Source organism: Chlorocebus sabaeus, chromosome 23, assembly GCF_047675955.1.
Source record: "Chlorocebus sabaeus isolate Y175 chromosome 23, mChlSab1.0.hap1, whole genome shotgun sequence".
In the NCBI taxonomy this organism is placed as follows: Eukaryota; Metazoa; Chordata; class Mammalia; order Primates; family Cercopithecidae; genus Chlorocebus; species Chlorocebus sabaeus.
In genome coordinates, this window is record NC_132926.1 from 52,263,224 (window position 1) to 52,284,396 (window position 21,173).

General features: G+C 36.3%; 1 protein-coding gene across 1 annotated transcript; it reads right to left on the reverse strand.

Moving 5' to 3' along the window:
- Positions 1-433: 433 nt before the first annotated feature.
- Positions 434-18,785, reverse strand: MINAR2 (membrane integral NOTCH2 associated receptor 2). Its single transcript, XM_008014315.3, has 3 exons — positions 18,413-18,785; positions 6,049-6,276; positions 434-1,875 (listed from the first exon to the last, which is right to left on the reverse strand). Exons 1-3 carry the CDS (start codon positions 18,575-18,577, stop codon positions 1,696-1,698), a joined length of 573 nt encoding a protein of 190 aa, XP_008012506.3. The 5' UTR covers positions 18,578-18,785; the 3' UTR covers positions 434-1,695.
- Positions 18,786-21,173: the final 2,388 nt, after the last annotated feature.

A 21,173-nucleotide genomic window follows, 5' to 3' on the forward strand; every position in this document is an offset into this window, starting at 1 on the left:
GACTAGAACCTTCCATGGAGGAGAAGAGGAATGAAAAATCAGGGACTACAAATATGGCTAACACCATTTTTTTTTTTCTATACAACAACTTTATTGTTCAGTAAAACAGTCTTTTTTTTTTGAGATGGAAGTCTCATTCTGTCACCCAGGCTGGAGTGCAGAGGCACAATCTCGGCTCACTGAAACCTCTGCCTCCCAGGTTCAAGCGATTCTCCTGCCTCAGCCTCCCAAGTAGCTGGGACTACAGGCGCCCACCACCACACCCTGGCTAATTTCTTATTTTCAAAAGAGACGGGGTTTCACTATGTTGGACAGGCGGGTCTCGAATTCCTGACCTCATGATCTACCCACCTTGGCCTCCCAAAGTGCTGGGATTACAGGCGCGAGTCACCACGCCCATCCCAAACTGTCTTTTACTGTACTTTATTTCAAGCATCTTTAAGACAAATACAACAAAATGATATGGCAATATCAAAGAACAAAATCTGACTTTAGGCTCATGGGAAGAAGAGAAAGTTCCTCTTTTATTTCTTGCTTAAGACAGCCTTTGGCTGGGTTGCTTATAGATGAGAAAGGAGTGGGAATGAGGGGTTTAGGAAAGGATATTCTAGAATGATGGGCAGGGTGATGACTTGATTCCCCATCTGTGTCTACAACCATGTCCCCAGGTATCTGCAGACAATGGAAGGTAAACTCAGGTTGTCAATTAGCTAGCACAAATTAATAATAACAACAGCCTTTAACTAAGCAACTGTTTATTTCAAGCCAGATACTGTTCATACCTGTTTTGTATTTGGTCCTTTGGCCAGCCCTGTTGGGCAGGTAATATCATTCCTTCTCTGAGAGAATAACTTGCCAGAGTCTGTTAGCAAGTAGTAGTTAGGCTTCAAACTCTGTTCTCTTAGCAGTATTCCCTCTGCTTTCCTAGGGACCCCCAACTAGGCCATGGTTGGCAATATACACACACTAACTGCCACCAGGGGTCATAGCCAATTTGGATAAATTGGATCTAAATGTAATTAATTATGTAACTATGGCCTATCCAAGTTTAATTCTATTAAAATTGCAGCCTAAAACTGGGGCATCATAGATGATTACTGGGGAAATAAGAATAGATTTGAATAAGATATTTCTCTCCTTCCTTTTTTTCTGACTTAAACAGAAATACAGGAAAATAAAACAGAGAATGAATCTAACTCAGTTGGCAGCACAACCAGAAGATTTTTATCCCAGCTACCCAGCAGTTGGTTAAAAAAAAATTATCAACTCAAACTTTTCTGGTGATTGCAGGAGGATGAGGTGGTAAAGAATTAACAGTATTTTTAAAACAAGGTTAATATAGTTTAAGCATGAAAATAAAGCTGCTGACAATTTTTCATACTGTTTGCTCCCTATGAAGATATTTAATGTGGGTTGCATATAGTGACTGTTCTGTGATTATGGTCCTCAGAATTCCTGCTTCCCAAAGGACAAAGCTCAGACTGGAACTCTTACCTTTTATAGAACAAAGTGGAGAAGCCAGAATGCCACATCCGACATTCACGTTCTTCAGGACAATTACATTTAATAGTACAATCAACAATCCATTCACACTGCATGTACATTGTTTTTGTTATTTTTGGGGGGAGGGGGTTTCAAATGTTTATCAGAAAAAAATTTAGGAAATTTAAAGTAGCTCTGACTGCTGCAGTTTCCTTAGGTGAAAAAAGTAATAATAGTCACTATGGCAACCAAGATGGAGATGATGGCAAGTAAAATCAGACCCATACGACAAAATTTTGAATGCTTCTCTTGTTTCTCTTCCTTTTTCAATAAAGTATCAAAACCTGGAGTGTACATGTCTCCCAACCAAAACCGCAGGTCGTTAGGATTTTCCTAAAAGAAAATTACATGGAGAATATGATTAATCAGTAATCAGTCAGTGTTACAAATTAATTGAGATTGCAGAACAAGACACTGTCATGGGGACTGATGCTCCATATTCACTCTGTCCTGGGCAAGGCTTCAATGTCATGGCTCACATGAGTGATACGAGGCTTCCTTGAATAGCATAAAAATGTAGCTACAGTCTCCTGGCTGACAAGGAATCCCTGCAGTTCCAATTTGTAGGTCTGGATCAGAATTAATTAGGAGGCCTTCGTGAGTCTTTAATTAAATTGCTCACATTAGAGGGTCAGAAACACAACAGTGTTTCTATCATGTTGTAGCCAATTTAGTGTTCCTTACATCCTATAAATAGTGCATATAATTCAGCACAGTACGTTGAAATAAAATGAAAATTCTTTGCTTTAGATTAACCTTTGAGGTTTAATTTTGTCTGCATGGCAGGAATAAACATGCTTGGTGGGGTTTTCAGTAAATCCAGAAGCTGACTTCCATGGAAGTAGTAGGACTAAAAGTCAGGAAGGAGTCTCTTCTATTACTCTTGACCCACTGATTTTCCTTGTAGAGGGCTGCCACATGTCTGGCATGCAGAAACTTTGTTTGACCTCCTGAAAAAATGACCCATTATATTCTTCCCCACATCAGCTCTTATTTATTCCCCATGGCTCTCTTTCTTCCACAGACTTCATCTTCCCTTCCAGGCCCATAGAATTATCAAGTCAACCTGATCTCCTGTACCTGATAAATCATGTGCAAACTATATTGTTCATACATTAATAAAAATACTTTTTTTCCTGTTACATCTCTTGCTATGTTTTGGTGCTGTAGATTTGGTGTCTATGCCTTATATACAACAAATTTACAGTGAATACTCAACCTCTGCTTTCACAAACCTACTTCATGCTTCATTATATTTCACCTGCTTTGTTGTAATGGCTTACAGTGGACTGCCCCCTCTCTTTCCCTCTCCAGTCTCAGAAGACTTAAAGTCAGCTGAAATGTGGCACAGCAAGTTTTCTTTCTCAGCGTCAGGGGTCAATGAACTAGCTTCAGACTTCCAGGTGCACTGCTGGGAGAGGAATGTGCATGCGTGTATGAATAGAAAGTGAGGATAGATTCTGATGATGGCAAAACAGTTCTCCCTAGTACTAGTTTGAACTTCTTAGTTTTAGAAACGCTAAAATGTTAAAATAAAATATGGATGATCTGTGAAGAAGGATAATGATGTAAAAATCCTTGTCTACCTCATGCCTATCTTTCATTTTGTGTCCTAATCAGAGGCCTGCACTTCGTAAGTTTAATGCTTCTGTTCTCCACTAAGAACTTCACTCAGAGACTATTTTGTCTTGCATTCTGCTTCTAGCTTTCCTTTGTAATGAAATATGGATTTCTTTTCTCTTTTCTGGCTTATAAACTCTTACCAATGTAGAAAAATGGGAGTGACCACAGGGACTTGGGTTCATAGCCGAAAAGTGGTGTCAAGGTTTCAGAAAATAAGTTAGGGGTTCTATGAGATATAGACAGGAGTGAAGATGAAAGTTGAATTAATGAGGTAGAAAAAATTTTAATGAAAAGAAAAGTTATGGCTTTTGTTGTGACTGGGTAGGGGAGGGAGCAGGTCCTGATTGTAGTAAAACATGGCACTCATTGTATTTATGGCTCATTCTTCCTAAACATAACTCATATAATTGTCCAGCTTAAAAAATTACTCTTTATTGCCAATAATCTTCAATTTCATAAGCATAACATTCAAACATTTTTTAGCTTTATTTTCTAGCTTTATTTTCCCATTATTCTGTTACTTAACCTGTAGCTCCTATATTTCTGCCTTTGCTCTTGCTACTCCTGAAAAAAGAGCCTTCCCACTTAGGCAAGCCATCTATACCTTTTGGAATTCTATACATCCTTCAAACCCATAATAAGTTTGCTTTTTCATGAATTCCTTTTATAATCAAAATGTGATTTGTGCCCCCTTCCTATCCTACATGGCACTTTTTCTTTTATATTTTTCTTCTTTATTTTTTTTTCAGTGAAACAAAAACTTCTTTTTATTGTATAAAGTAATAACCATTCTTAATATGAAACTTCCACTCAATGTTGAAGAAGAAATAAAGAAGCACGGAAGTAATAACATGGGATTATCAGAAAACCTGACTGATTGTGCTGCTGCTAGCAATGGTGATGATGGACTAATTCCACAAGAAAGAGAAGAAAACCTGAAAAGCAGCAATTTCCTAGAACGGAGAATGAAGAGTATCACAGGTAAGCCTATGGCAACATTTAACAGGAGATAATTATGTGCTATTACACTAATCCTAATTTGGGCTTTTATAGTGAACAAGTTTTATACTTTTACTAGAATATTCAGCCTCGCCTGGTAATCAGAAAAATGAAAATCAGCAAACAATGTGTTACCATTTTTTCCAATCACTGATGATTTATTTGAAAAATAACCAGTATTGGCAAATGTGAGGGAAAGGCATTTTCTTTTCTTTTTTTGTGAACTTTTATTTTAGCTTCAGGGTTACATGTACAAGTTTTCTTTATAGGTAAAGTGTATCATGAGAATTTGGGGTACAGATTTTTTTTTTTTAACTTTAAGTTCCGGGATACATGTGCAGAATGTGCAGATGACATAGTTACACTTGTGCCACGGTGGTTTGCTGCACCTATGAACCCGTCATCTAGGTTTTAAATCCCGCGTGCATTAGGTATTTGTGCTGATGTTCTCCTTCCCCTTGCCTCTCACCCCTCACAGGCCCCAGAGTGTGTTGTTCCCCTCTGTGTGTCCATGTGTTCTTATTGTTCAACTCCCACTTATGAGTCAGAACACTGCATGGCACTTTCTGTTACTATTACTGTTAGTTTCCTTTATCTTGTTCTATAGTTACTGTCTGTTAATTTGCTCAGTTAGATCAACTTTTTGAGGGTAGGGACAGGAACATTCACCTCCATAGTTCCCTTATTTTGCATGTAATCAGCAAAAGGAAGAGGCCCTAACATACAGTCAAGAAATGTTTGTAAAATATATCAATACTTTTTTTTTCTAATAGTAGGGGTGACTTTTTAGATGTCCTTAAGACTCTTGGTAAGGAATGCAATTTATAAAAAGAAGACAGAAGGAAAAAGAAACATAAGCTTATTGTTTCTGTGGAGAGCATCTGTTATGTAAACTTCTCTGGAAAACGGGCTACATAAAAGAGGAGATACATTCAATCTACCAAGAGATTAAGAAACTTCAAAGATTCTGGACAGTGGGTCTTTTGAGTAGCACATATTTGAAATTGTAAAAAGTGTGAGTAGGATTCAAGGAGACAGGGTGCTGTCCTCTTCAAAAAAAAAAAAAAAATTCTCGAGTGCTTAAGGTATGGGGCTTAGCACAGATAAACATTTTTGAATGAAGGGTATGTACTTGGAAAATGGCAGGCCTTCCTGGCCCGGGGCAGGTGGAGGCAAGCCAAGACTGGGTAGGAATCCAGTCCATGCAGAAAACAGAGGGCTGCTTCCTTGCTTTTCAGGTATTTTGAAGTTTTTCATGGGTTGGGGTGACACCAGTGGGGGCAAGCAAAGAAAGAAAAACTTAAGTTGGATTTAAGCTGGGTGAATGAGTTCATTGCATACTTTTCCTGTGTTGAAATGTTTTTGTTTTGTTTTGTTACTGAGACACAGGAAAATGACCGAAATGTACATCTTCAATCTTAAATCACTGAGAGAGCTGAGATAAAATAATCTTTGATGAGAACTTCCTTGCACAGTGCCTAACACAGAACACTTAATAAGTATTTTTTAATAAATGTAGACTAGGGAATCAGCTCTTAAGTGTTCACGAACATAAATGTTTAAAAGCTAAAAGAAAATGTAGTCTTGCAAATTAATTTTCAATAAACCTTTTACCCTTCTGGAAAACCTTTGTTCTGTGCCACATAGTTTTTTTCTTCTCTACACTATACAGTTGCCAATAACTGTTGAAACTGTAAAACTCAAAACAAATAAACATAAATACTCACTAGAAGGGAGAAAGAAAAGCCAGGAGCCCAAATGCTCTGAAATCTAGAGATTCTGTGCCTAGTGAAGAATACCTGTCACTTCAATAATGCTTTCTTTTAGGATTATTTGACTGATCTCCCTTATCAGTTGAAGAGGTTGACTCTTAGTCGTGAGTACCTTCAGATGTCCAGAGAGGTTTGTGTGCCGGGAACGTTTCTCATATTCCTCAATGGTCCATGATGGGTTCTTTTTTCTTTCTTCCATAGCTTCCTCCAAACTTAGGTCACCATAGAGTGGGTTATTCTTCATAACTGAGGACATGGATGGTGGAGGGCTATCAGCAGTAACAAGGCTCTCTGCACTGGATCCCCTAATCCGCTGAGCAGCAATATTCTTCTTTTCCCTCTAAGAGGCAAAGAAACAAGGCATCTCTTAGCAACGGGCCTTCTGATAGTAGGGAATGCAATGTGAGATAACTGTACCTGATAATGTGCTGATTTTGTGCAGAAACCCAACAGATTAGGACAATGAATGAGGAAAGGATTCTATGGTTTCATTCGACCTAGAAATCTAACATCAATTGAGGTTTTTCTTTTTGTGTGATCTTGAACAGCTTTACTAATCATTCATTAAAATGCTATTTTATAACTACAGAGAAAGACCCTTGTTTACTCTCAAATTCAAATAGTAGAATTCTGAACAAAGCCAACTTTTCTCAGGTTACTTGCATTGAGATTTAATGACATTTTATTTATCTCTGTTTTTATATTCCATGACTTATTAAAATAGTATTTAATATTGCTATGTTAATCCAGCAAAGTCAAAATTAAAAGACATTTTAGAGATATGCCTCGACTTTCACAAATACTATCATGGCTCCCGTTTCAGACAGCTTTGAGGTCTAAGCTAACTTAGCACTGTACGTGTAATTTAGCATCTGTGTGTGTAAAGGCTGTTATATAGCTCTAATACTGACTTTCAGGTTTTTAAAAACTTTTTTAATTGAAGCATAATATGCATATATAGAAATACATAGCTCTATAAATTCTTGCAAACCAAACAAACTCAAGATTCAACATCCAGACCTAGAAACATGACATTACTAGCACACCTCATGCTCCTTTCCAGTCACCCTCCCTCCCCCTGCCCAAAGCATAGCTATAATAGCACCCAAATTCTAACAGCATAGATTCGTTTGTACTCATCTCATATTTTCTATAAATAAAATCATATAATGTGTGCTTTTCTGTGTCTGGCTTAACCTTCAGACTTTTACTTTGTTTTGTTTTCTTCTTAAGTATATCGAGCTATCATGAAGGTAGAAATTAAAAATGTGTTCATTTTGGAAATTAAAATTTGTTCATTGGTCAAATACAAATTGAGAAGAATCAAAAAGCTTATAGAGTCATGTTTCATTTGTCATGGGACATCAAGAGAGGGATTGCATATAAGTTAATATTAGATAATCTTTTACCTTTAAAAAGAAGTGGTTCATTTCCTTAATTTACAGATATTTTTCAGTAAATGTATGTCATGTATTTTAGACACCCAAAACAGAGAATATTTAATAGAAAGTTTATTCTTCTGAGTCATATTTATGATTATCTGATGCTGTCAACATTTGTTGGTATATAGGTCATATTAATTTATATTATATAAGCTAAAGTTGTAAACTGTTACATGTAGTTTCCTTCTGAAATGGCTAGCAGGAAAAAAAGTCATCTAGATAAAATCATTCCCATTCTCTTCGGTGTTGGATTTCCCTAATTTTCTTAATCCATGCATTTTTCACATTCTTAGAGCTCAACTTGCAGACACCTCTCTGACTTTAATAGGTCCTTGGTCTGCTCAAAGTCAATTTATATTCTTTAAAACTGAAGTTTGCATTGAAATAATAAATCTTCTTGGCTTAGCATTTATCTCAAAGATAGATTGCTTGAAAAGTAATGTTTCTGAATAGAGCAAAAGTAATTTGATAAGAAATGTAAATGGTATGAGCTTAGCATAATTTTTACTTATTTTTTTTCTTCAAGGCTAGGCATCTTTGATCATCTCTGAAGAGGGATAATTCTCCTGACACTGACAAATTGGCTTTGTCAGATTGTCTTCTACACTGTTGGTTAAGTTTCTTAAATAAGAAAGATCTATACATGAAAATACAGTTTTGGGGAGATCAAGAAAAAAAGTACACACTCTATTACAATGTATATAGACTTAGAAAATCTAATGTGTAAAAATAGCAAAATACTCAGAGATACATTTTAAAAGAACATTCAAGCTCTTATTTCTAGACGATATTTTTGAAAGTTGTGAGGTTTATTATAGAGCATAGTACTATTTATTTTTGCACTGCATGTGAATTTTATGTCTGAGAGACAGGCAAAGAAAAATTAACAGTATAAATTTATTATGAATTTAATCACAAAATAAGCAATACTGATTTTGGTTGAGCTTTTATTTGAATCTTGATAAATTTTTTAAAATAGCTTTCAGAACATCAACAACAAAAATCCCTTCACTCTACCGCACAAGAAAGAATACATTTACCGCAGGAAAACTCAACAGCAATTCAATTACTTTAATTACTTGGGCACTAAAATAAATTACATTTTAACATATTTATTTAAAAAAGGTAACACTTCAAAACCTACCTAGGCTTTTCTGTATTAAGCATAATTTTGTTCATTTATCATTTATACACTTTTATCATTATATACTCTATGTGAAGTAAACTACAATTCAATAAAGAGAGACAGAAGGCATTTTTGAACAAATAAAATTAAGTGTACAAAATTAATAGGTTATTGTAAAAACTCTAAAAATATAATTCAGGAAGAAGAAAGTTGATAACAGATGTTTAAGATACAAGAGAAATTTGAGAGAGAAAGAAAGAGAGAAAGAAAAAAACCTGATAAATGTGTCTGTGAATCCAGGCAAGCATTGATTTAGGTGAAATAGAGATAATAGTAATAATCACAAATTTGTGAATTTTAAAGTAAGAGAAATGAATACACTGGAGTATAGTAAGTTTAACACAGATTTTTTAATTATAAATTTTTAAGAAATAATTTCAGTGAGGATATAGAGATATTACTAACAAGCAAAGAAACAATGTACAGCTTCTAAGTCACCAGAGCAGTAGGAAAAAGATGAAGACTCAACAATCTTTAAAAGGGCTCAAAAAAAAAAAAAAAAGAATACAGGTGGAAAATCTCAGAAACATAGAAAAACAATTATAAATAATCACATTAAATGTAAATGGAATAAACTCCCTATTGCAGTGACAGAGATTGTCAGATCAGATTTTTAAAAAAGAATTAAATTATAAAATATTTACAACAGAAATGCCTAAAATATAAAGATTCAGAAAGAATTAGAGTAAAAAAATATAAAAATTTATACTAGGCAAATATAAACAATGAGAACTGGGTGTTGTGACTGACTAAATGCTCACTAATTTTGTTTCCACTTCCTAAGCACAGAGGATATCTGCTTTTCCTAATCTGGTTTTGATTTTATATTGGGGCCACATGTTTTATGTCTAATGACATGTGGATGAAAGACCATTTCCAAGTCTGCCCCTTGAAATCTTCCATGTGATTTTGGCTCACTTTCTTTTTTTGTGACACTATACACATCTCAGGACTCTTGTGAATGTGCTCTATATAGCAGAAGATGATTATACATATGTGATGATACATATATATATATTAGGTGATACATATGGCATATATAATATATTCATATGCCATTATATATAAATATACACATATATATGTATGTATGTGTGTATATACATATATGTTTACATGTATATATATATTTTTACTGGGCTAAGCCTCACTAGATGCTCAGCAAACCTAATGAAACTCAAGTTTGATGAGTAAAATTCCTTGCAAGATCCTTGGCTTAACCTTTCCCTTTCTTATTTAAAGCTTAATAGAGATTCTGATATTGTAGAGCCTCAAGAAGGAAGGATCTTGGATTCTACTCAGAAGTGAGTCTCCTAGGACATCTATAACATATACATCGGGCCTTGTGTGAATGAAACATATATTAAGTCACTAAACATTTTGGTATATTTGTTTCCATGACATATCTTAGCTAGACTAACCACCAAGAAAAACACACACACACACACACACACACACACACACACTAGACAAAATAGACATGGTCAAAAGCTTGGTAGATATAAAGAAGGTTGCTAGAAAATGAATAAAGTTAGTTAACGTTAGTAAAATATTGTCGTTCTAAACTTGTATGCATCTAATAAAACAGTCTCAACATTTGTAAAACAAAACTTAATTACATGGAGAAATTTATACATGTAAATTTCTCAAGCATGCAAAACCATCATTAAGAATAAAGAACCTGAGATGGGACTATTATTGTAAATGATGTAACTCAGGAATGGAAAGCCAAACATCGTATGTTCTCACTGATAATGTGGGAACTAGGCTATGAGGACACAAAGGCATAAGAATGATGCAATGGGCTTGGAGGACTTGGAGGGAAAGTGGAAGGGGGTGAAGGATAGAAGAGTACAAATACGGTGCAGTGGATACTGCTTGGGTGATGGGTGCACCAAAATCTCATAAATCACCACTAAAGGACTTACTCATGTAACCAAATACCACCTGTACCTCAATAACTTATGGGAATAAAAAAGGATAAAGAAGATGTGAGCCATAAAATCAAAAGGTTTGTTCAAGTGACATATATGGATGTCTTTATTAAACAATTGAAAATATTCATTTTAAAAATATACACTGAAAATTTTACAAAATTGATAACATGTTAAATTCCAAAACAAATTTCAAAGATTCAGTATTACGTGGACCATGCTTTTCGACCATTGACAACTTAGTTATAAATCTAGAAATCATTATCAAAAACATAAAATAACACATTCTGCTGACATTTAAAAATACATTTCAAAGAAATAATAATAAACATTTTAAAATTTAGGACAGAATGAAAGTGAGAAATGCTACATTCCAAAATTGTTGGCTGGATCTGGAATGGTATTTCGAGAGAATATTATGGGCATATATGCTTGCATTATAAAGCAGAATGAGAAAATTAATGAGGTAGGAAGCATGAATTCAATGTCTTAAAATTACAGCCATTGAATTAATATAATAAAACAGTCAAAATGAAATCATAAATAAGACAGAATCAATACATATTAAAGAGAATAAGTATATACAATGGAGAAGATAAAGTTGAAAGCTATTTCTTTGGAAAAATATTTAAAATATCTCTGGCAATACTGCTCAAGAAAAATAATAGAAACACAAATCCACCCAGTTAGGAATGTAAAGGGGAATGGACAAGAGACATAGCAGAGATTAAGAAACAATCAGAAAATAAACGGAGTGACTTTAAACATTTATGTGCAGTTGGACAATTTCTTACATAATATAACTTACCAAACTTATTGAGAAAAAATAAAAAAAAAAAACAAACCTGTGATAATTTGACTAGTCGAATCAATAGTTTTAAATCTCCTCCAAACACACACATTTAAGAACAGCAGGTCAGAGGGTTTTACAGTCAACTTCTACAATTCTCAAAATATATAATTTCTTAGTCAAATTCTTCCAGAAAATAGGAAAACGAACAATTCCCAGCTCACTTTTGAAATCAGTATAAACTTCAGATGATGGCAGTAAGTAAAAGAAAAGTATAAGCCAATTTCTCTTATACACATAAATGCAAAATTATAACTGCAATATTGCTGAACAGAATACTACAATATGTACAAATTATACGTAACAAGATAAAACAGATTTTTACCAAGGAAAGATGTTATGCCAGCAGGATGGTTTAATATTAGAATACTAATGAAATTTACCACATTAACAGGAAAAAAAAAAACATTAAATTTTACAATAGGCCAGAAAAAGACTTTCAAAATATTCAACCATATTCAAAACAAACACTCTTAGTGAACCAGAACTGGTAGAAAATTTTCTTAAGCTAATTAAGGGAATGGGCCCCAAACTTACAGAACACAGTTTACTTAATGGTTTAATATTAGAAACACTTATTTTAGTTTCAGAATTAATACAAGGATGCTAGTAATCACAATGTCCATATAATTTTGCAGTGGAAGTTCAAAGCAATGCAAAAATAATAGAAACATAACTAAATAAAAGAAATAGGGTTATAAATAAACAAATAGCAGATGACATGATTATCTACAGGGATGTTTATGGGGAAAATAAGAGATTTTAACACACTTCCTGGATTCAAAATCAGTATGTAATGATCTATTGTATGCATGAGTAATGCTCTATTATAAAACATGACTTAAAATGTACTATTATCAAGAGAAAAAATAATATAAGTATTTAGATATAAACCTTGCAAATTATATGGAATAGTTCTTTGTGGAAATGAAAGATATTATTGAAGGCCATATGAAGAACTGAATAAATAAAACGATACATCATATTCATGGATGGAGAGAATCAAGGTCATAACGATTTCTGTTTTCTGCATTGTGATCTGTACATTCAGTGTAATCCTTATCATAATCTTAGTGAAAACAAGGCATTTTGTGTGTATTTCCTATGTGAGCACATAGACAAACTTTCCCAGAAAATCAGCTCTTTTGTGAACATACCATTTTTGTTTTAAATTGCTAGAATGGAAAGCTTTGTAAAGCACATATTTCACTGTGTCATTCTTTTGCTATAATTTTTCACTGATTCTTCAAAATTTTCGGGATAAAATTCAAAATTGTAGACAAAGCCCACGGACCCTCTGGTGTGATCCAGGTTTCTCTGAAACCTCATCTCCTGCCTTCTCCTGCATATAACCAGGGCTCTTGGTGCTCACAGGTGGTGTTATAACATTCAACGTACCCTTAATATAGGCTTTCATGCCAGAGACATTTGGATCTCAACTAAGAACAGTTTGTTGGAGCAATTTGGGTGTTGTTTTCGGAAACACACCATCCAAGGCCAATTCCCTAATCCTATAAATTTAGTATAACTTGGTACCCTGAGGAACTTGACGATGCTATCAGTCTACTTCCTAGATAATATATGCACCTACAAAGTACCACATTGTCATCCAATATAAGCTTAGAAAGGAGAGACTATTGTATTGTGCAGCTTTCCTTCTCTCTCTCTCTCTCTCTCTCTCTCTCTCTCTCTCTCTCTCTCTCTCTCTCTCTCTCTTTCAATGGAGTCCCGCCCTGTCGCCCAGGCTGGAGTGCAATGACGTGATCTGGGCTCACTGCAATCTCCACCTCCCGGGTTCAAGCAATTCTCCTGCCTCAGCCTCCTGAGTAGCTGGGATTACAGGTGCATACCACTAAGTTCAGCTAATTTTTTGTATGTTTAGTAGAGATGGGGTTTCACCATGTTGGCCAGGCTAGTCTCGAACTCCTGATCTGGTGATCCACCTGCTTTGGCCTCCCAAAGTGCTGGGATTTTTTTTTTTTTTTTTTTTTTTTTTTTTAAACAGAGCCTTGCTCTGTTGCCTGGGTTAGAGTGCAGTGGCACGATCTTGACTAACTGCAACCTTTGCCTTCCAGCTTCAAGCGTTTCTCATGCCTCAGCCTCCTGAGTAGCTGGGATCACAGGCCATGCTATCACGCGAGACTAATTTTTATATTTTTAGTATAGATGGGGTTTTGCCATGTTGGCCAGGCTGACCTTGAACTCCTGGCCTCAAGTGATCTGCCCGTATTGGCCTCTCAAAGTGCTGGGATTACAGTGTGAGCCACAGCACCCGGTCCCTGCACTGTCTTTTTCAAAATAATAAATGGAAGATTGAAAATAGAGACAGTTTTAGGAAGGCATGACGTGTGTTCAGAGATAGAAGAAATACAGTTATACACAAAAAAAACCCATGATAAAAAGGAAAGACATTGAAATTTATGGGAAAAAAAGAGTGTGATTGGATTGGAAAAGAGTGCAGAAAGGTGATTAGGAAATACATTCAGTAAATGACATTGTCTAGAAATCAGTGGAAGAGCAGCCTCTCACCCTTAGCCTTTCCCTCCATCTCACGGGTTTAGTTTGGAATGCTCCTTGGTTCTGAAACTGATGTGATAGAAGCCAGGAAAAGATATAACAAAGGGGTTAGTCTGAAAATATTCTGATGTACAACTGCTAATTAGAAAATTAAGGCCCACCACAATAGATTAAAAAAAAAAAAAAAAGACATACATTTTTCTTTCTTGCCCTTTGAATTTTTTTAAAATTATACTTTAAGTTCTGGGATGCATGTACAGAACATGCAGGTTTGTTACATAGGTATACATGTGCCATGGTGGTCTGCTGCACCCATCAACCCATCCTCCAGGTTTTAAGCCCTGCATGCATTAGGTATTTGTCCTCATGCTATCCCTCCCCTTGACCCCCAACCCCTGACAGGCCCTGATGTGTGATGTTCCCCTCCCTGTGTCCACATGTTCTCATTGTTCAGCTTCCACTTATGAATGAGAACATGTGGTGTTTGGTTTTCCGTTCTGTGTTAGTTTGCTGAGAATGATGGTTTCCAGCCTCATCCATGTCCCTGCAAAGGACATGAACTCATCCTTTTTTATGGCTGCATAGTATTCCATGGTTTATATGTGCCACATTTTCTTTACCCACTCTATCACTGATGGACATTTGGGTTGATTCCAAGTCTTTGCTGTTGTGAACAGTGACTCAATAAACATACGTGTGCATGTATCTTTACAGTAGAATGATTTATAATCCTTTGGGTATATACCCAGTAATGGGATTGCTGGGTCAAATGGTATTTCTGGTTCTAGATCCTTGAGGAATTGCCACACTGTCTTCCACAATGGTTGAACTAGTTTACATTCCCACCAACAGTGTAAAAGACTTACTATTTCTACACATCCTCGTCAGCATCTGTTGTTTCCTGACTTTTTAATGATCACCATTCTAACTGGCATGAGATGGTATCTCATTGTGGTTTTGATTTGCATTTCTCTAATGACCAGTGATGATGAGCATTTTTTCATGTTTGTTGGCTGCATGAATGTCTTCTTTTGAGAAGTGTCTGTTCATATCCTTCACCCACTTTTTGATGGGGTTGTTTGAAAACCACATATTTTATCACATTTTTAAAAAATCAGCCTTTTTTTCATTACTTGTTTTATAAAGCGGTTGGCAGAAGTATTTGGAATACATTTCTAAATGCCTTCATCAGAGACATCCCCCAAATTATTTTAACAGTTAGAAACATTAGATTTTGGTGAATGTTTCTTCATTGCACTGACATAAAATTTGTTGTGAAGCTTCTTTATTTCTCTGGTGAAAGAATTAACGAATAGTATAAATATAATAGAATCAAATAATATCTGTGTATACTCTCTGCACATATGGGTGACCTGAGTATCTGCATAGATGGGAATTACAATGTCCCTGGTTACTGAATCAACTGAGACCATCACTGCTTATTTTCCTAGATTGAGGCCAGGTATGGTGACTCATGTCAAGCACTTTGGGAGGCCAAGCGGGGTGGATAGCTTGAGGCAGGAGTTGGAGGCCAGTCTGGCCAACATGGCGACACCCCTTCTCTACTAAAAATACAAAATTAGCCGGCCTGGTGGCGGGTGCCTATAATCCCATATACTAGGGAGGCGGAGACACGAGAGTCACTTGAATCTCCAGAAGTTGCAAGGAGCCGAGATTGTGCCACTGCACTCCAGCCTGGGTGACAGAGTGAGACTATGTCTCAGAAAAAAAAAAATAGATTGAATGGTATTGCTTTAGCTCATATAAAAATGGCCAAGAGAATTTCCTCTGAAAATGGAAAGTGAATTTTAAAAATTAAATGCTAAATCATTGATAGTAAAACGATACCTATATTTAAGAATTCAACGTGACATTTCCAATCTAGGGAATGTCTGTTTTAATTCCTGGGTTACCCTGAGTTTGAAGGTAATGACTGCAGGTTAAGTGCTTTGCCATTCCATAAAGTAGTCTATATCCTAAACACCATGCACTTGTGTGGTGTGGGATGAAAGGATCAGTTGACACAACTCTGGAGTTTGTGTAGATTTCATGTGTTATTATATCTACTGCTTGGGTTAGTCACACAGGTTGACATATCTATTGAGTACATTCCCTCAACCACCACGTGCACATGTATACACATACCCCTTCATCCACAATATTTATAAAATAATGGAAATGGAATTATTTGCTAATAAATTCTAATGAAAAGATAACTTTAATACATTTTGAAATACTGGTATAAATAACAATACATATGTACATATTCTTGATCTTTTATAGGAAAATCTGGTTCTCAATTGCTTTTACTTCATATTTCATTTGCTCTCACTTTTAAGGAAATATGTAAAATAAATATTATCCTAATACTGCAAGTGGAAATACTGAGGCATGAATGAAGGGCCATGATAGATGTCTCTAAAACTGGTTTTTTGTGAATTTGAGATAAGAAACCAAGTTTCTAATTTCTTTATTCCATGTTCTTCCCATTGACTTCCTCACTCCCCAGTGGAGTGAGAGCTTTAAATTAAGAGCTACTCGGTAGCCACCACCTTATGTGTGCCTAACACCTCAATATACTTGTATATTCAGTGTCTTCTTTCATGGAATGGTATTGTGGTATCATGACAAATATTTAAAACTTCTATATGGCCATTTCTATGACATTTATTATTTTATCCAATGAATATATCAATCATGGATTTTAAGATCCATCCCCCAAAGAGAATTATTTACTGATGCACTGCAAAATGAAGTGGTGAATATCGTTGTTGTTACTCATACTTTGTGCCACACCTACCTGATTACCTGAATTTGTACTTGATGTACTGTCCTGCCTCTCCACTCCATGCGTTATTAATTGGCCAATTAGTACACTGGCCTTCACTACATTTCTTCTTAAGCTAAAAGGATAACTAAATCAAGTTTATTTGAAGTTTATAATGTTAACACCACATATTCAAAGACCTATGAAACAGAAGTTTACCTCTTTGGTTTTTCTTTGAATAACTATTTCCACCCAATGGGGCCTGTAGAAAAAGTTGCCTTTTAAAAATTTGCATTTCATTTAGGTTTGGGAACAACATTCAACAGAGTTTTAAACTGTGAAGTTCCACATGAAGGAAATAGGTCAACTTCAGTACCAAACAAAAGATGTTAGATCAATGTGTTCCAACCTCAAAGGAATTTACTGGATATGTTTTCTTAGACTAAACTGCATAGCATAGAAGGGCCAAGATTTCTGAACTGATTTTTGAATCATTTTATTCTATGTTATAAACAATAAGGAGGAAAAAGGAGCAATTTCATTTCATTTCATTTAAAACTAAAAAAAAAAGCACATCTACAAATACAACAGCAACAACATGGCTGGGTATGAAATGGCAGAAGGGTTTGAGGATTACCAAAGAGATTGATGCAAAATTTAAAAAATGCCAGTTGTCATAATAGGCTGCCTTACAATGGAAATAAATTAAAATCCTTATAGGTGGAGGAAACACTTACATAATCATTTGAGTGTACTTGCTTTTGAATGATCTCATGATAAAGGTCCCGAGGAGCCCACAAACATACCACAAAGGAGTCACTTTACACCAGGACTCATGAGTAGCAACTGTTCTTAAAAGAAAACAAATTTCTGTTCAGGGAATTTGAGCCACTCCAAAGGATTTAATGACTTGCAGGGGTTTGTAGGTCAGTCACATCTGTTCTGTAATGAAATGCCTCTTCCTGTTTCTAAATTGACTAACTCTTAACCCCATTAGCCTTCATGTCTTAAAGCAAAGATTATTCCTGTTTCATTAGCTGTGCAACAGTTAGGGCCTTTATGTTTATTCCAGCAGATGGAACTCATCACAGTTTTATTCTTCTCTTTTGGTCAGCGAAAAGAAGGAAAATGCAAAAGAAAAGAGAAATAAAACCTGCATTTTGTTTGAAGGTCTAATTGGTATTCCTTGTCCACACGGACACCTGTGGAAAATAAGAATATCTACAATAATAGCTAGCACTTTTTCAAGGTGGAGAGTTCGCTGTATTTTTTCCCTTCAATAATTAGGTTTCCATTGTTCTGTTCTCTAAGTCTTCTGTGTATGCTATGACAGGGAGCTAGTCCAAGGGAAGCAGAAGCAAGACCTCCAGCTGTTTTAGAGGCTTGTTTATGCCCACAATGTAAACTTCTGATGCTTTATGCTTAGAGTACACCAAAGATAGAGATGGGAGTTTTTCCCGCAAAGTCTTATTTGTGTATATAACAATTATTTTGAAAATTTTTGAAGGGAAGGAGTAAATGAGGGCCACCTGAAATTTAAAATGAAGACAGGCAGAGAAGCTAATGCTTGGAGGGGGAATTAATGAATGAGAGAATTCATTTATTTTATAAATAAAGAAAAGTTTCTAATGTTAAGGAAGAGAGAAAGACTAAGTTGGAAGACAGAGTAGCCACCTTGTACTCTGTTCCTATAGGCTTCTTTTTGCATAAATGGTGAAATGGCAGATGGCGAGAAAGAAACAAGCCCCCATACCCATATTTTTGTGCCACTTGATCTTACCTGTGAGTAGACAAGGTTTTGCCAGTGTTGTGCAGCAGGATAATTTCCACCCGGAAACCTCGCCAGGCTGGCCTGAAGGAGGGCTGAGCTCCTCGTTAAAGATTTTACGTCAAGCTGCAGGAATTTGTCAGGATGGTTGTTATTTGGCAAAACAGAGAGATCCATGTCTCCCTTCACCTACAGTGGAAAACAAAGGCAGGCAAAGCTGCTCCTGTCAGACTCCTCCATTATTAATGTGCCTGAGGATGCTCCGACCGGCATCTGAAACCAGGCCTCTCAGCTGCACACAGTCACTGCTCTCAAAATGATACGTCAATGCACAGGGACGAAGAAACAAAGCAGCACACTGCCCTACCTTTCTCACACACATGTACACTGAGGGTGCTTGACTGGAACAGATGGGGCTGTACTCATTAAAATTAATAGGATGACAGAATTAGATATGTGTAGCACTGGATGTCTCTTCATTCAGAGTTAGAAATAACAATTTAAGGGAAACTATTGTTTGAATAAAGGCTGCCAGAATCTCAGTGTTCCAACCCGCAATGTGGAGCACAGGAAACAGTCACGTATAGAGAGACAGTGCTTGATTTTTCTCTTTGAACATTGCTGAGCTAACACAGCTGACCAGGCCCTGCCTCCGCAGCCTCACATGTGATACTCGGGATTATGTTTCTTCTCATGTTTTGACTCCCAGAGCCTCAACTCTTGTGAAACCTAACCAGGTTTAGGTTGTCAGCTTTGTTACGGGGAGGGAAATGGCAAGAATTTGCTTTATAGTTTGCTACAGTAATGTAGTGCCCAGTCTACTACCTTGACCCATTCACTATCTTAGGTCCCCTTGACTCTGTTCCCAGCTGTATACGCTCTTAACAACGTGCTTTGGTGTTCACACGGCACGTTTGGACCGCCCAAAAAACAAGGCGGCTGGATTTGGATGACACGCTCTTCTAAGTGAACCCATCTGCTGTTAAGAGAGCCAAGGTGGTGGGAGTGAGTCTGTGGGCAGCTGTAGCCAGTCAGCAAGTTGTGATGACTTTAATGGAGATATGTTCTCTCTTTACAAGGTACTCTGCTTTAGGTGACCCATACTTCTCACTGAGAAAGTATGGATTTCCATCTGGAGGGAGCAGAAACTTTCCCACTTGTGAGAACGCAAAGGATAGATATATTAGCAGTTTCTAAAGGACATAGGTTGTCTGTTATTTCGCATCTCTATAAACCCCTCTGACTCAGCAGGAAAGTTTCTCTTCCAGGGGCAGTGGGGTTACATGTGGAATGTATCAGCATTAGATCTCAGAAGAGTGCCATACAGCTTACAAGAGTCAGCAGCCAGGATGTTCTTGAATCAAGCAAGACACTGGAGAGTACTTATCTTCTTCACAGCAATAAACATGAGGGGGTGTGTTAAAAAAATATCTGCCCTACTTATAGTTGTAAAACTGAACTAAGCAGTTAACTTTTTCTCTGAGAATGTTTTGGACCCAAATTCTTTCACTATTTTACAATATTTAAATAGGTTTGGATGGTTTTATAAATGCATTTACTAGAGAAAGTAATAGGTACTTCATAATGACAGTTAATAACAAAACAGTGAAACCACAAGTGTTTCAAGAATCAAGTGTATTATGTGTATGTGCATGTGCTTGGTACTCTCTGGATTTTCCTGCTTGCTGCCAGAATATATCTAATGAACAAATATTTCTCAGGCTGCTTGCTCTTCCTAAAAGATTCTTTGGGGAATAACACACACCTTCAAGAAGAAATTTACTTGTCTTTGGCTTTCTATATTGGCAAGTAGAAACACAGAACCTAGATCCAAATATATTTGATTAGGCTTTTTCCTTAGCCAAAGCATGAGGTAGGTGGTATGAGCCTTCAGTTTTCCTTAGGCGTCCTTCCTTTCAATACTTCTGTCATTCCCTAGTTGCCCAAGGCTTCAATACTGTCTTGTTCTACTTACAAGTTTAGTCTTCATCTTCTCCCACCATCCTTTGTCTGCCTTTACCCCCAAACCATCAATTCTTATTTCTCATTGCTATCCCTGTAGGTAGCCTACCTGGCTGACAATCAGGAAATCAAACTTTTACTTTTTAAAGTATAGATTCAGAGGGTAAAGGTGCAGGCTTATTACATGAGTATATTGCATAATGGTATTGTCTGGGCTTCTAGTGAACCTATTACCCAAATAGTGAACATAGTATTAGTAGGTGGTTTTTCAGCCCTTGGCCCCCTTCCTTTCTCCCCCTTGTAAAACCCCCACTGTCTGTTGTTTCCATCTTTATATCCGTGTGTAGCCATTTCCTAGCTCTCACTTATAAGTGAGAACCTGTGTCTCTGCTAATGCCAGCTCTACTGCCTAGAAACATTCCTTCCCATCCGTAGCTGTTGACTACCTCCTAATCATCATTCATGGGTCATCACTGATACCTAGCCTTTTGCAAAATCTTTACATATTTTCCCTAGTAGGTATAACTTTTCTCTCCTTTGAAACCTTACAGTGATAATTTATCCTCTCATCTTCTCATCTTTTGTTTGATACTGTACTTCAAATTTTTGTTTTAAGGGCCTTTACACTAAAGGATACTTCACGAAAGAGCAGTACTATAACATGCCCTCTTCCAAATGAGTCATGTCTGAAGACCCTAATGAAGCCCCTTGATCAATAAATAATGGTTGCTGTTGTCTCTTCCATTCTATTAGGACTTAACTATGATTGAAAATTGATAATCCAGTTAAACTTTTAACAAATGCCTTGGTG